At 33.9% G+C, this 13,724-nt stretch overlaps 1 protein-coding gene across 1 annotated transcript; it reads right to left on the bottom strand.

Moving 5' to 3' along the window:
- Positions 1-5,119: 5,119 nt before the first annotated feature.
- Positions 5,120-7,816, bottom strand: LOC136776163 (protein FAM200A-like). The gene is made up of 3 exons (XM_066731538.1): positions 7,782-7,816; positions 7,134-7,310; positions 5,120-7,091 (listed from the first exon to the last, which is right to left on the bottom strand). The coding sequence occupies exons 1-3, from the start codon at positions 7,814-7,816 to the stop codon at positions 5,120-5,122; spliced, it is 2,184 nt and encodes a 727-aa protein (XP_066587635.1).
- Positions 7,817-13,724: the final 5,908 nt, after the last annotated feature.

The following is a 13,724-nucleotide window of genomic DNA, read 5'->3' on the forward strand; positions in this document are numbered from 1 at the left end:
AAGAGATGTTGCCTTTGCACACATAGAAGAGTGTGTCATAGAATTTTCCGAGATTAGGAGCTTAGCTAGTCAAATTGGCGATGTCGATGATTGTGGCGACCTTCCATAGCACTGGATAGTACACTCCGGGAAATATATTCTGTCCAACATGTCAATAAGGGTTTTAAAAGACCTTACTTCTCAAGCGGAGAAGGCTTCCCCCACCAAGCGGCCTACCTGTACTAGCATCAAGCTTAGGGTAATAAACCGCAGGCCATAAATAAAGGCAAATCAATTATACCTGTTATTCCAAATGCTAATACAAATCTTAAACTTTTATATTGTTAATTAAATATTTTTTAAATTATTATTATGGTGTTGCTTACATTTTTATGATGAAAATGAGCCTAAACACGGCATAAATCGGATAATTATTTCCATATTAATAATGTTTTACATATTTAATTATAATAAATTGTAATTCAAAATAAGCTTTATTTTTTTATTTATTTAAATAATACATTCCTAAAGAGTATAAAGGGCTTATTAATTGTTATCAGGACTGATACTATGTCTAAACAGATATTGAGCATTGTTTTGGTTTTTAATTTAAAGCTCTATCAAGCAATAATCGAAAGACAATACTCTTTTTTTTATTAACGACTGTTCTTGGTTACTTTTCTATGGATTAAAGTTAATGTATGTTTCTCAGCTGCTATATTATTATTGTTATTGATCTTCCTCGAAAAAAAGTTAACAGGCATATGAGCTCTTCTTATGTAATACAATAGGTCTAGTGTAATCATAACATAATAGATATTATCTATTTGAAATAATATGGGCTATAATCCCATCTATTTGAATTTGACTGTTTACTTCTCACGAGAAGCTGTCAAACGTGCGTCAATTTTAAAGTACCTCGACGAAAAATTTGAAATTATATAAAATGAACCCAAAAGACAGATTATTAATAAAAAAAGGTATTGCTGTGGGAATGTTTATATGTGGTGCTAATAATCGTGAAATATCCCGTAAAGTGGAAACATGTGAAAAGACAGTGGGCCGTTGGTTGAAGCAATACCAAGATCACGGGATAGAAGGGCTTCAAGATCGACGTGATACAAATAGTGCACCCAGCAAGACTACAGCGGAGCAAGACGCAGCAATTGTTGCTGCAATGGATGCTCAGCCTTTTGAGCCATCAGCTAAAATTTTAGATACAGTGAATGATTTAAATGTTTGTCCAAGAACTGTACGAAATAAATTACACAAGGCGGGAATACACTGTCATCGACCAGCGAAGAAAATTAAACTAACCGATGAACATCGACGGAAAAGAATTTTGTTTGCAACCACATATTTAAGAGCCCAGCCAACATTTTGGGACAATGTGGTTTGGACAGACGAGAAAGTTTTCGTATCAACTATGGATGGCAGAATGCACATATGGCGCCTAGACGATAAACGGTTTGATGACAAATATGTTTTACCGAAAGACAGAAGTGGCAGAATTTCTTTAGCATTCTGGGGATGGATGACTAAAGATGGAGTTGGAGAAATCCATGAAATTGAAACAAAAATGAATGCAGAAATTTATTGCAATGTTTTGGAAACTGTCATGCTTCCTACAGTGAGAGCACTATACCCTGAGGAAGACGTTCCAAAAATTAAATTTGTACAAGATAACTCAAGTTTGCACACTGCACACATGACTAAGAATTGGTTCGCCGAGCATCCGGAAATCGAATTAATTGACTGGCCAGCAAAGTCACCCGATCCGAATGTTATTGAAAACATTTGGGGTATAATGACAAAGCGGTGGAGGCCTGATCAAGAAAGATCAACAGCAGCATTACGACGACATGTTTTACAAACATGGAACGATTTAAGAAGCGATCCATCCATTTGTAAACATTTAGTCGAATCGCTCCCAAGACGTTTAAATGCTGTAATAGCCAATAAAGGACACTCCATTGGTTATTAAGGTAAATTGTTTAATTTCTTAATACAATTAATCGTGCAATAAAAATTTGTAAATTAAAAAGAAATTGTTTCCTTAGATCGTTGATTTTTCTTGGTCTGGACCTTGCCGATTTGTCATATGGCCCATATGTTACCATAACATTCAAATTGGATGATGCTACCAGTCAATTCAATTGATTTCCGGAGCTTTGGAATTTTGTACGAATTTAAATTTTGGACATCATCTTCAGGGAATTCTGCGATCACTGGAATCATGATTGGTAGCAAAACATATACTTCTGCATTCATTTTTGTTTTAATTTTATGGAAATTTCCAACTCATTTTTTCGTTCGAATCTACTGCTTCTGTCGATCGATTACATATTTGTCATTAAGCCGTTTACTGTGCCTGCAGCATATCACTGTTATCCATAGTTGATATAAAATCTTTCTCGTTAAAATATCTTAGTCTGCAAACAAAATTCTTCTGTCAATGTTTATTAGTTAGTTTAATATTTTTCGCTGAACGATGATAGATATACACCATGCAATTTATTTCGTATAATTCTTGGATAAACATTTAAATCATGCACTGTATTTAAATTTATAGCTGATAGTTCATCCATTGCAGTAACAACTTTTAGAAAAAAGAAGTTCACTAATTTCATTATTGACAAGGCCCCTTTACAGCCGCTTTTTATGAACTATTTATTTTTTATTAATTTGACGATGGTGAACATATTTATTATTTTGAAATTATTTTTTTATCTACGTATATTTATTCTTATTTATTTATCATTGTATAACTATTTATTTTTTGTCATTGTACTGCATGTGTATTTGTTCTACTTAACATTGTCTTTCTATTTATTTATTTATTTATATATTGTGAGTAAGTAATTTATAAAATGACAAATCTTTTATGTAGAGTGCAAATCGAAAATATGTATTGTGATACACAAATTAATGCGTGATAAATAAAAGTTTTATTTACAAGTGTATTTATAAAATTTATGTATATATTTCCAAACCCTATCCTAACTGTGCAAGAAAGACTTCAGAATGGTTCAAAATAAATATTATTTGTGTAGCATTACAGTAACATAAATCTGATTTATCATTAGAACTTAATGGAATGAAAACAGTTAAACATAATTAATATGGAAATAATTATCCGATTTATGCCGTGTTTAGGCTCATTTTCATCATAAAAATGTAAGCAACACCATAATAATAATTTAAAAAATATTTAATTAACAATATAAAAGTTTAAGATTTGTATTAGCATTTGGAGTAACAGGTATAATTGATTTGCCTTTATTTATGCCCTGCGGTTTATTACCCTAAGCTTGATGCTAGTACAGGTAGGCCGCTTGGTGGGGGAAGCCTTCTCCGCTTGAGAAGTAAGGTCTTTTAAAACCCTTATTGACATGTTGGACAGAATATATTTCCCGGAGTGTACTGTAGAGTTGCGATTTTCTCGAAGAAGATGCCAGGATTATGTTTCAGGTGAGTGATGTTATACGCGTGGGTCCAGGAGATCTGCGTGATGCTTAATGTCGTTATAAATAATATATTTATAATGGTAGTCATGGTGATTTTGGTCGTGTGGTGCAGTGAATCTCGTGCGTCACAAAGTTGGTGTTGCAATAGCGAGTGGAGTGGGAAATTTGGTATAAAAGTGAGGTATTGAGGAGGAGCGATAGTGTTCTGTTTAAATTTTTGTGGCCGTACAGCGTGGCAGGATTATAACAAGGAAGAAGGAAAGGAGGAAAAGAAAGTTTCAAGGGAAGAGGAAGTGAAGCACGAGATGGTGAGGAGAAACAATAACGCCCACCTTGGGTCCAAAGGAGTTAGGCTCGCCGGCGGGGTATCAATATGTACCCGATTTGGTAAGTGGGTTGAAAGATATTATCTTCCGAGCACCAGTGGTAGATTATAGCGATTGATAATAATACGTTTATAATTTTAGTGGTAGTTTTGGACCTGGCGGGGATGCGAGAGATCAGGCGGGAAAGGGAGTCCGACCGGAGGGTCAATACGTGGATCGGCGAGAGGGAACTGGAAACGTGGTCCTTCCGGGAGGACTTCGACTGGTGGGGCCTGCGCTGGCTCCAAGACAGCCGTTGGGAGCGGATAAACCGTCAGGTGGAGGACCCGTGGAGTGGCTGGGAACCAGATTTGACGGAGCAGGAGGTGCTGGAGTGGCACGGCCTGGCCTAGATTTAGTTAGGCTTAAGTAATATTAGTATTAAAGAAAACGATTTTAACAATATATAATAACTGAAAGGAATTCTTTAGTGTTTTTTATGGTGTATTTCCCTTGCGTCCTATCCTATGGGATTCCCAGATGTCGAGAAAGGGGAGGGACTGGGTTTAAGAAAGAGAGGGATTGCAGCGGTTCGGTGAGAAACAGTGTCCTGCGTCTGGGTTCTTGAGGTCCGGGATTTTGGAGGAATTTGTCGGGTAAGGCAAGAGAAGGGCCTTTCCGGGCGGACCTAGAACCTCTCGTCCTGTATTGGCTATAGGAAGTGCCTGGATGGCACGGATAAGATTTGGAGCAAAGAATAGATGTATAATTAGGATATAAGGATTCAGGAATGTAAAAATATATGTTGGTTCTGGTTTCCTTCTGCAAATCGTCTTCTTTCTTCACTCCTTCTTATATATATATATATATATATATATTCTTCCCCTTCTTTCTAAGTAGTGTGGGACTCACTATCTCTTTGTTCGACTCAATACATTGACAGCAATTTGTATACAGATAACTATTGCTAGTTTCTGTTTCATAATATTGCCATTAAGGAATGGAGCTGAACATGGAATTATCAGATAGCGCCTACCCACTAAAAAACCCTCAATTACAAAGTGTCGCAAGAGGCAGACATTGTTTGTAATTATTTTTAAATGTGTCGCAAGAGGCTGACATTGGTATAATTTCTGTTAAGGTGTCGCAGTAGGCAGACATTGGTTTAATTTTTGTTAAGGTGTCGCAGTAGGCAGACATTGGTATACTTTTTGATAATGTGTCGCAGTAGGCAGACATTGATTTAATTTTTGTTAAGGTGTCGCAGTAGGCAGACATTGGTATACTTTTTGATAAGGTGTCGCAGTAGGCAGACATTGATTTAATTTTTATTAAGGTGTCGCAGTAGGCAGACAATAGCTCAGTCGTTCATATTAAACCCTGATCATCATTATCATCTTCATCATCGCTTTTATACCCATGAAGAGTAAGAGTCCTTTCATTTGCTACACAAGTTTTAGCATACAAATAATTTGTTGCAGTTAGCAATAAATGTCTTTTGGTTATTGGCATAGTAACGCTATTAAAGTTTGTACACTTCAAGTAGCTTTTAATCACGCATATAGAATTTAACGTTGCAGAGCTAATACTATTTCTTTTTTTCGTTTTCACATCAGGTATTAGTGAAAAACAGCGCTCGGCTTCTGCATTGGAATGCGGTAATGATCGGATATTGTTAAGAAGCAATCGCAGTTGAGGATACTTTTTAATTCCTTCAGACGTTAATTGAGAACATATTGCTATCCACATTTTATCAAAAGAAAGTTTAGACCATGCAATTCTTTCATCCAGCGATTCTTTATAAAAAAGAGAAAACCATTCATTTTTTAAATCCGTTTCATTTGAAATATCAAAAATATTACCGATTTTTATTAATACTGCAGCCGATGAATCTCGGTCGGAATCGAAACGAGCAGTTTTATAATCGAAAATTGTTAAATTTTTGAAAAATTCATTATTGAATGGAAAGCGGTTACGGATTTCCTCAGCAGATTTTATTAAAAATTGCAAGCAGTTTTTCTTTATGTCATCAACTTGTATTTTGGTTAATGACTCTTCGAGTAATTTATCTTGGAGATATTCTTCGCAATCAGTACCAACATTTATATCATCTATATCCATAATATTGTTTTGATTGGAGAAATTGATATTAATGCAGCCTTCTTCCATCATTACATATTTTAATAACGCAGGCTTAATAAATGTGCTTAATATGGAAAATAAAATTTCTATAGATTTTGGCTGCAATAAATGAATTTTTGTTTCCCGAGACTGAAATTCCGCATTAAAAGTATTGAATTTTTCTAATACAAAATGCAAAAAATGCAAATACGCTTTAGTTTCAACGTTTTGCATATATTCATACAATTGAGTAGCCTGTCTATTATTTTCAGAGGACTGCTCTAATAAAAATGCACGTAGAATATCCCAATTTTCTAATACTCGGTCTATACATTTATGGCGAGAAAGCCATCTACTTTCTGCGTATCTCAAAATACTTGATATTTTCGGAGCGAAACAATTTTGAAACTCACGAAATATAGCAGTTCTTTTAGGGCTTCCATGTATGAAAGTCGCGATATTTTTTATAAACTCTTCGTGTACCGAAGGAATCGCTCTACACGCGGCAGAAGCCGCAAGTGCCGATAAATGGCATATGCACGGGACTGTAATTACTTTTGAATTTTTTTCTAAAATTTTTGTCCGAAAAGACGAATTTCTTCCTACCATAACGGACGCATTATCACAGCCTATAGCTAGTACTTGCGCTAAGGGAATTTGTTTTTTCATTAATTCATTATTGAACGCGGAAAATATCTTGTCGGCAGAGCAATCTCTTGCATCAAGGTTTATTAATTGCAAGAGCCGCGCTTGTGTTTCTAACGTCGATGGTTCTATATAACGAACCATTATAGAGAACCATTTATCGTTGGTGATATCCGACGTTTCATCAACGAATACCGAAAATTTCGTGTTTTGCAGCGTTCCCTTCAGTCTATTAGTCTCTTCACGACAAACGACATTATTGACTATTTTCGATAATTTAGCGCGTCCTAATTTTACAGCTTGTAGGACTAGCGGCTCCTCGCCTATACTTTGAAAAAGATCTATCATTGCGGCACTGGCAGAATATGGAATATTGTGTTCGACAAAGAATGTAGCTATTCTAATTTCCGCGATTTTCACGCGATCACGAAACTCGAAATCAGGTTTCTTTCTAGCTTCAGAATAGCTACTAGTAGAAGCTTGCGGAAGACCACGATCGCCAACTGTTACGAATTTATCCGTATTTCTTTGGTGTAAAACCGACGACTCGTGCTTTTGTATTTCCGAATACCCGCTGCACAAAGATTTTTCGCAAAATAAGCAATAACATTTATACTTGTCTTCCGTAATTTCTTTCAACCACTTCCTCCAAGATGGATGTTTGTCGTACCAGTGATGTTGAAATATTTTCTTATTCGTAGGCTTCTTATTTCCTGCAGTAGAGGGGACTTCCTTGTTCTTTTTTCTGTTGGACTGGATGAATCGGAAGACATTTCCACAACACTTTCTATCACTTTTCACAATCTCAAACACAAAAATATAAATTTTGCAACAGTTTTGACTGTAACAGGTTTTAGGCAACTGCCGTGGATACAAAGGTTTCGTTTCCTTTTATATATTTATTATTGTATACAAACACAGCTAGCAATGACAAAATTTTAAAAATTTGTTGTTTTGCATTTTCATGTTACAGTTAAATTAGTATTTCTCAAGAAAAAATGAGTTACATTATCTGGATTTGAACACGCGACCACAGAATCAGTAGTCTCGTGCTCTAGCTATTCAGCCGTATGCCGATTTGCATAAGCATTAGTTTTCAAGTACATATATAAGGAGTGAAAAGATATTAAGAAATATTGACGACGATTTTATAGAAAAGGAGGAAGCACTGTAATCTCAGAATATAAAATTACCTTAGAAATAACTAAATTCATTTCATAAACGTATTTACCAATAAACTATGCATATATGAGCAAATATTTACAGTACACCTTCAATTACAGTTTTTCCTTCAGTCATCATGTTAACATTTGATTAATCAAGCATGAGCTCATATTTAAAACTAATAGTATTTGTACGGTTAGTTTTAAAAATGCCTAATAAAATACCATTATTGAAGCTGAATTATAACAAGTTTAATTTATTTATTACCTAAATACATTTATTATAATCTTATACAATTGTTACATAATGATATTTCATTTATGCATTTAATGTAAGTGGTGCGGTGTGGACTAAAAATCAATTTCATAAAAGTCTTAGGAACTGTGGTATAAATCACACCAATTATGCTGTATGATATGATTGATTTATGGGCCCATCAGCGAACAGCCAAATAGGAAACATTCGATGATGATATTTTGAGGTATTTTCAAGTCCCCACTAAGTCAGCCTGCCCCTTTTATTATATGATCTACGGAAATAAAGTGGGAAGTAAAATTTCCCACGGGTTAATATCACCATATACACTGTATACTTCTTAGGCCATGTATTCGGGATATTATAAGCGTTAGTTAGTCGTATTTAAAAGTGTGTGGTGTAAGCTCCTAGTGCCGTATTTTGTTTTGAAGCAGTGGAAAATACTGTTATGTAAGTACTTTCAAAGTTATTAAAAATATTTGTGTAATGTAATAATTAAATTTTCGTTGTTAATTAAGATTATTATTCAAAATTGACATAAGTAAACAATTTTAGTAGTAAATATATATGGAGCAGGAGTGATAATAATTTTTGACAAAGTAATTTTTCGTCTTTTAACCCGTTAAATATCAGTATTAATGATTTGGTTCTTTCCAGACATAATTCTTATTACTGTTACTTAACATGTTAAAACAGCTTTATTTTATATTTTACAATATTATAGACAACTGAAAATAATTTCTAATAAATAGCATTTTTTAAACTTTTACAAATGCAAAAAATATTTATGAAATTAATTAATTCTTTTATTTTCATTTCCAGAACCATGACTGAGGAGGATAGGCTGCTTTGTAAGTATGAATTTATTATTGCTGAAATGTTATTTAAACATTTATTAATTACTCCTTCAAACTTATAGATACCGAGAGAGACATGCTGCTCATTCTTTTGGAGGGAACGAGCAGGATAGAGGGCCTGCTCGTTGAGGAGCAGAAGCAGCGGAAGCTGCAAGAGAAGCAGCTGCTGGAGCAGCAGCAGCAGCTGCAAAATTTAACTGCTCAGCTGCAGCAGATGCAGCTGAAGCAGCAACAGCAACCACAGCCTCAGCAGCAACAGGAGGAGGAGCAGCAGCAGCAGCTTCAGCAGCATCAGCAGCCTCAGCAGCAGCAGCAGCCTCAGCAGCAGCAGCAACAGGCCTACCAGCCTCAAAGACGTCGGCGCGATTATCCAGGTAAATAAAAATTTTCTAAGCTAGCCCCTTTACAGCTTCAAACGTAGCATGTAACCATATTCCAATTATATAGATTATCATTGATTTGGCACGGGATTAAAAATATAGAAATTGTATTATTTATGGGTGTTTGGTACAACTATAGTAACATTACATAACTTCCATGTTCAAATCGTAAAAACTTAGATTACAGTTTCATTTATTTGTCGATAAATATTTTCACATTGACATATACTTTTTTTGCAGATCGAAGATCGTTTGGAGGTCAATCGCGCCGCAATTATTATAGCCGGCCGGACAACCGTCGCGCGGAGCCTCAACCCCCTCAGCCCGCAAGAGGGTATATTTGTTATTTTTAAAGAAATTTTGCTTAAAATAAACGTTTTATAACGAACTTTAATTGTACATTTCATTTCTAAATCCTTACACCTATTTTAGAATATTGTGATAAGTAATCATTTTGTAGTCATTCAGAATAGCTTAATGTAGTTTATTCAAATGTAATAAGATTGCAGTAGATTTGAGTAGATGTGTGCCATGCAATTTCCGTAGAAATTAATAATAATCTATCTTTATCTTTGTCTTAAAGTCGTTTACCCTTAAAATCAATAGGTAAAACAAATAAATCATCTAATGCCAGTGTAAGTAATATAAGATTAAATTATTTTCAAATAGATGAACGCAAATGAAGGATATATTAACAGGAGGACACAAGGATTATTGATACATGAAACATGGATAATGCTGAAAAACATATTTATTTAAATGAAGCATGTCAATGGTAATTTGGAATTACAAAGTGCTTTACATGTTTCGGAGTGCTTGAAATTTTGTTGTAATAATCGATCATTCCAACAATGTATAGCTGTTTAGTATTAAAAAGAGAAAATAATTACAAATTGAAATAATATAAATGTGTTGTAAATGACAGCAAGCTGTTTATTTTGCTCGAAGTCTCATGAAGTCTTAAATTATACATAATTGATGAGAAATACTATAATACATATTGCTAAAACGATAATTAGGTTATTGCAAAGCATACATTAATTTTCATAAAAATTTGTGAAAGATATTCACTTGCTTTTTACTGCAAGCAAATTACAATATTGATTTCTCGACAAACACTCCTTCTCCTTTCCAGAAGAACATATATCTTGCATACTGTCATAATAATAAATGTAGTACAATGTTATATTAAAACCTTATGTTTATATTGACAAAATTTTAATCCGCTGACAGATACGCAACGCATTGGGAGAAATAGGAAAGAGAGAGAGAAAGAGAGAGCAAAACTCGCGCTATCCTACTCTAGCGGAACAGATGAGTGAAAAGGATTTTAAACGAAAGTTGAGAGAGAATCCGACTAATCCAAGTAGCCGAGCGGAGTAAGAATTAGAAAGAGAGGAGCGATGAAACTATACCGCTCTCGCTTGCACCCGAAGTGAATCGACGTCCAGCGAAGGTAGCCGAAACACAGATATGCCAAATGGCAATGTGGGTAGCCAGTAGTTCGCTTTTCTCCGCTAGGAGTGCAAGTGGGCACCTAATAGTTCGGTTTTCTCCGCTAGGGATGCAAAGATCTCTCACGCATGACGGATGCATGTGTGCGTGCCAGCTTGGTCGACGTGGTGGGGAGAGGGATTTCCCACGAGTTACCAGCACTGGGAAGCGTTGTGAAAATGACGTCATCTTTCTTAGCGACCAACTTCAGCCCGAGACATACATTCTGGCTGGAGAAGAAGAAGATTATGAAGGAAAATTTTATTTTCGATATATATATAGCTAACAGAGTATGAGATCTCTGGACTGCGTGAACCGATTTTGATGTTCTTAGGCGCAAATGAAAGCTTTTTCAAAACCATTTTAAAAAAAGCTTTACTTAAATAATGGCAATGGATTATTCATGGAGAAAAATCGGTTTGAAAATTGGGACGCCTCAACTAGCTGTATAAGAGAGTAGTGCCTCGACGGCGGTATACGCATGACTTTTTCTACTTTTATGTACTTGCCGTCGAGACACTAACGTGTCTCTTGATAAAGAGCACTATCGTCAACCAGTTCTTAGCAAAGAAATACTTTACATCTCTAATAAGCTTTTAGAAATAGTACATGGATCTGCTGGCTATAACGATGACGAAAGTGATGAAGCAGATAATCCGCAAAATGGTACAAATTTTGTTAATTAAATTATTTGCTTATTCAATCATTTAACTGAGTTTATTTTTCAGATCTTGAAAATAATTTAAATGATCCACCCACGAAAAAGATGCGTAGAAGCATATATAGTGGTGCACCAGCGAATCAAAACGTTTCAACGGAAATAGATGACGAAAATAATATACTGCCTGAGGATAGTTCATTGTCAGAAGATTCCTCATCTTTTAAAAAACACAAAAAGGCCGTGAAAAAACGATTAAGTAAAATAATTATTACTTATATTTTATTTATTATTTTTACATTAATTAAGAGAATCTTTAAATTAAAAAATATTGCAGCTAAAAATGAAGTTAATTTACAGAAGAGATTAATTAATTATATTATAGCTAATAAATTATTTCCAGTCCGAAACCTTAATTATTTAACATAATAGAGTTTTTCAACTGTGTATTATTTTCTTCAATCCTATAGCTTCTCCATATGGTCAGTGCAATCGTAAAAGATGGGATGAAGAAAAAAAGAGAATTGCTTACAAAGAATTCGCACATCACATAAGTTCCAAAACATTGCCTTCATTTAAAGAAATTCTAGATCTGAAAAAAAAATATCCAAACTATTTTAGTAGAAATACAGCTGCCATAAAGACATGGGTTAATAACCAAATAAAAAACAACTGTAAATAATAAATCTAAAATTTAAATACTAAACATTAAAGTCAATGTTAAAATTTTATATGACAGAAACTTTGTTTCAGTTTTTATTTTTATTATAATTGCTCTTTAACCTCTATTGGGGTTATTTATCTCACGTTTCATCTGTATAATCTTTACCTTAAAGATACCCAGATAGCCTTATCCGATTGTGCAAAAGTAAACGAAATTCTGCTACAAAATCCAGTCAGCAAAATGACACCATATTGGAAATAGAACCTGACTTGTCAGTTTCTGCTAACAGATTAAAAACAATATGATATCGCTTTATGCGGCAGAACCTGCAGCAGATTTACAGCAGGAACGCAGTAGACTCTGCGGCAGAGCCTGCAGCAGATTTGCAGCAGAAACACAGCAGACTCTGCGTACTTCATTTAAATGTCTTACGCCGTGTGACGCATGCGCAGAACGATAAACTTAACGGCATGTGTTAGTACAATGTAGTCACTAGGTGGTGCTGGTGCATCGTTTAAAATTTTATGAATTTTATTACAAATAAAATAGGTTCATTAAACAATTATAAAAATAAAATGAATTTATGTATTCTTCAAATAATAGATTTTTATTTAATACTAATAATCCTTCACACATATTATTTAAATGATACTATATAATATTATATATTCATATAAGAGTACTTTATATCTAGCGATTATTCGAGTTTATAACATGCAAATTAGGAATGTTTGTTCATAATTTTTACTTTCTTTTCTTTCTTTAGTTACTCGTCATACAATTGTTTCTGTCTATTTTGAACAATCTTGTCTTACATCATTTAAAACTTTTGAATGGTTTTGATACTTTCTTATCTGATAGGTTCTCAGGTATATATTGTAAATTATACATATTATTATTTAACTTTATGGAAAATTAAAATGTTATTTTTAAGGACCGATAATAGTTCCTTTGATTTCAAATTTATCAAAAAGAATTTGTGTTATATGTATTATTAATATGAATGTGTATTCCTGTAAATATTTTATAATGTAAGAAAAAATAATTCTGGTAATAAAGATTGAAATGAAACGCTTTAAATTAAAATAAAATGTTTTTATTGAATTTTCAAGAAAATTAGCCATAACTAGATTTAAATAACAATTTAAAACCATTTAAAGGGCGCACATAGACCGCGTAACAATTACTGCTTTATTTTTGTTTTGAATCTGCTGTCAGAGCCTGTACTGCAGACCCTGTCGCAAATCTGTTATAAATCTGCGCCTAGGTTATGTTTACAGATTCCGTTTTGTTTTTGGCGCCATTCTGCTAGAAGGCTAGTATGTGCCAGTTCTGACAGCAAACACCAAGTCAAATGTTTCTATAGTTGATAGCAATCTCACAACAAAATTTGAGCATTTCTGTTGGCAATTTGCTAGCAATCTGCGCACAAAATGTTATCTGGGTATAACTATATTTCATTTAATGTATTTTTTTATATTATATGTTTAAGTTACATGCACCACATAAAATAAGCAAACTATTAATCAATAAACTTTTGTTTCAACATTAAATAATTTTATAGTTTTGTATGATCTTTAAACCATGCCTCTTTAAACATTATTTAAATAATTTAAGATAGTCAAAATAAAAACATAAGATACTATAAAATGGAAAACAAGTATGTACGCATTGTAATCATTGCAAGTTGATTTGCAGAAATAAATTTAACGTTATTAATTTAATAGGGTTCCTT

The sequence above is a fragment of the Prorops nasuta genome, unplaced genomic scaffold, assembly GCF_024137725.1.
Source record: "Prorops nasuta isolate Cenicafe-Biocafe unplaced genomic scaffold, Cenicafe_Pnas_1.2 PNAS00009, whole genome shotgun sequence".
Lineage (NCBI taxonomy): Eukaryota > Metazoa > Arthropoda > Insecta > Hymenoptera > Bethylidae > Prorops > Prorops nasuta.

Excerpts from the sequence above, each read along its gene's own strand:
- LOC136776163 (XM_066731538.1), bottom strand. The coding sequence starts at position 7,816 with ATGACTGAAGGAAAAACTGTAATTGAAGGTGTACT. Across the intron at positions 7,311-7,781 it reads ACTGTAATTGAAGGTGTACT|TGATAGAAAGTGTTGTGGAA; the intron begins GTAAATATTTGC and ends GATTGTGAAAAG. Across the intron at positions 7,092-7,133 it reads AAAGAAATTACGGAAGACAA|CGGGTATTCGGAAATACAAA; the intron begins GTATAAATGTTA and ends ATCTTTGTGCAG.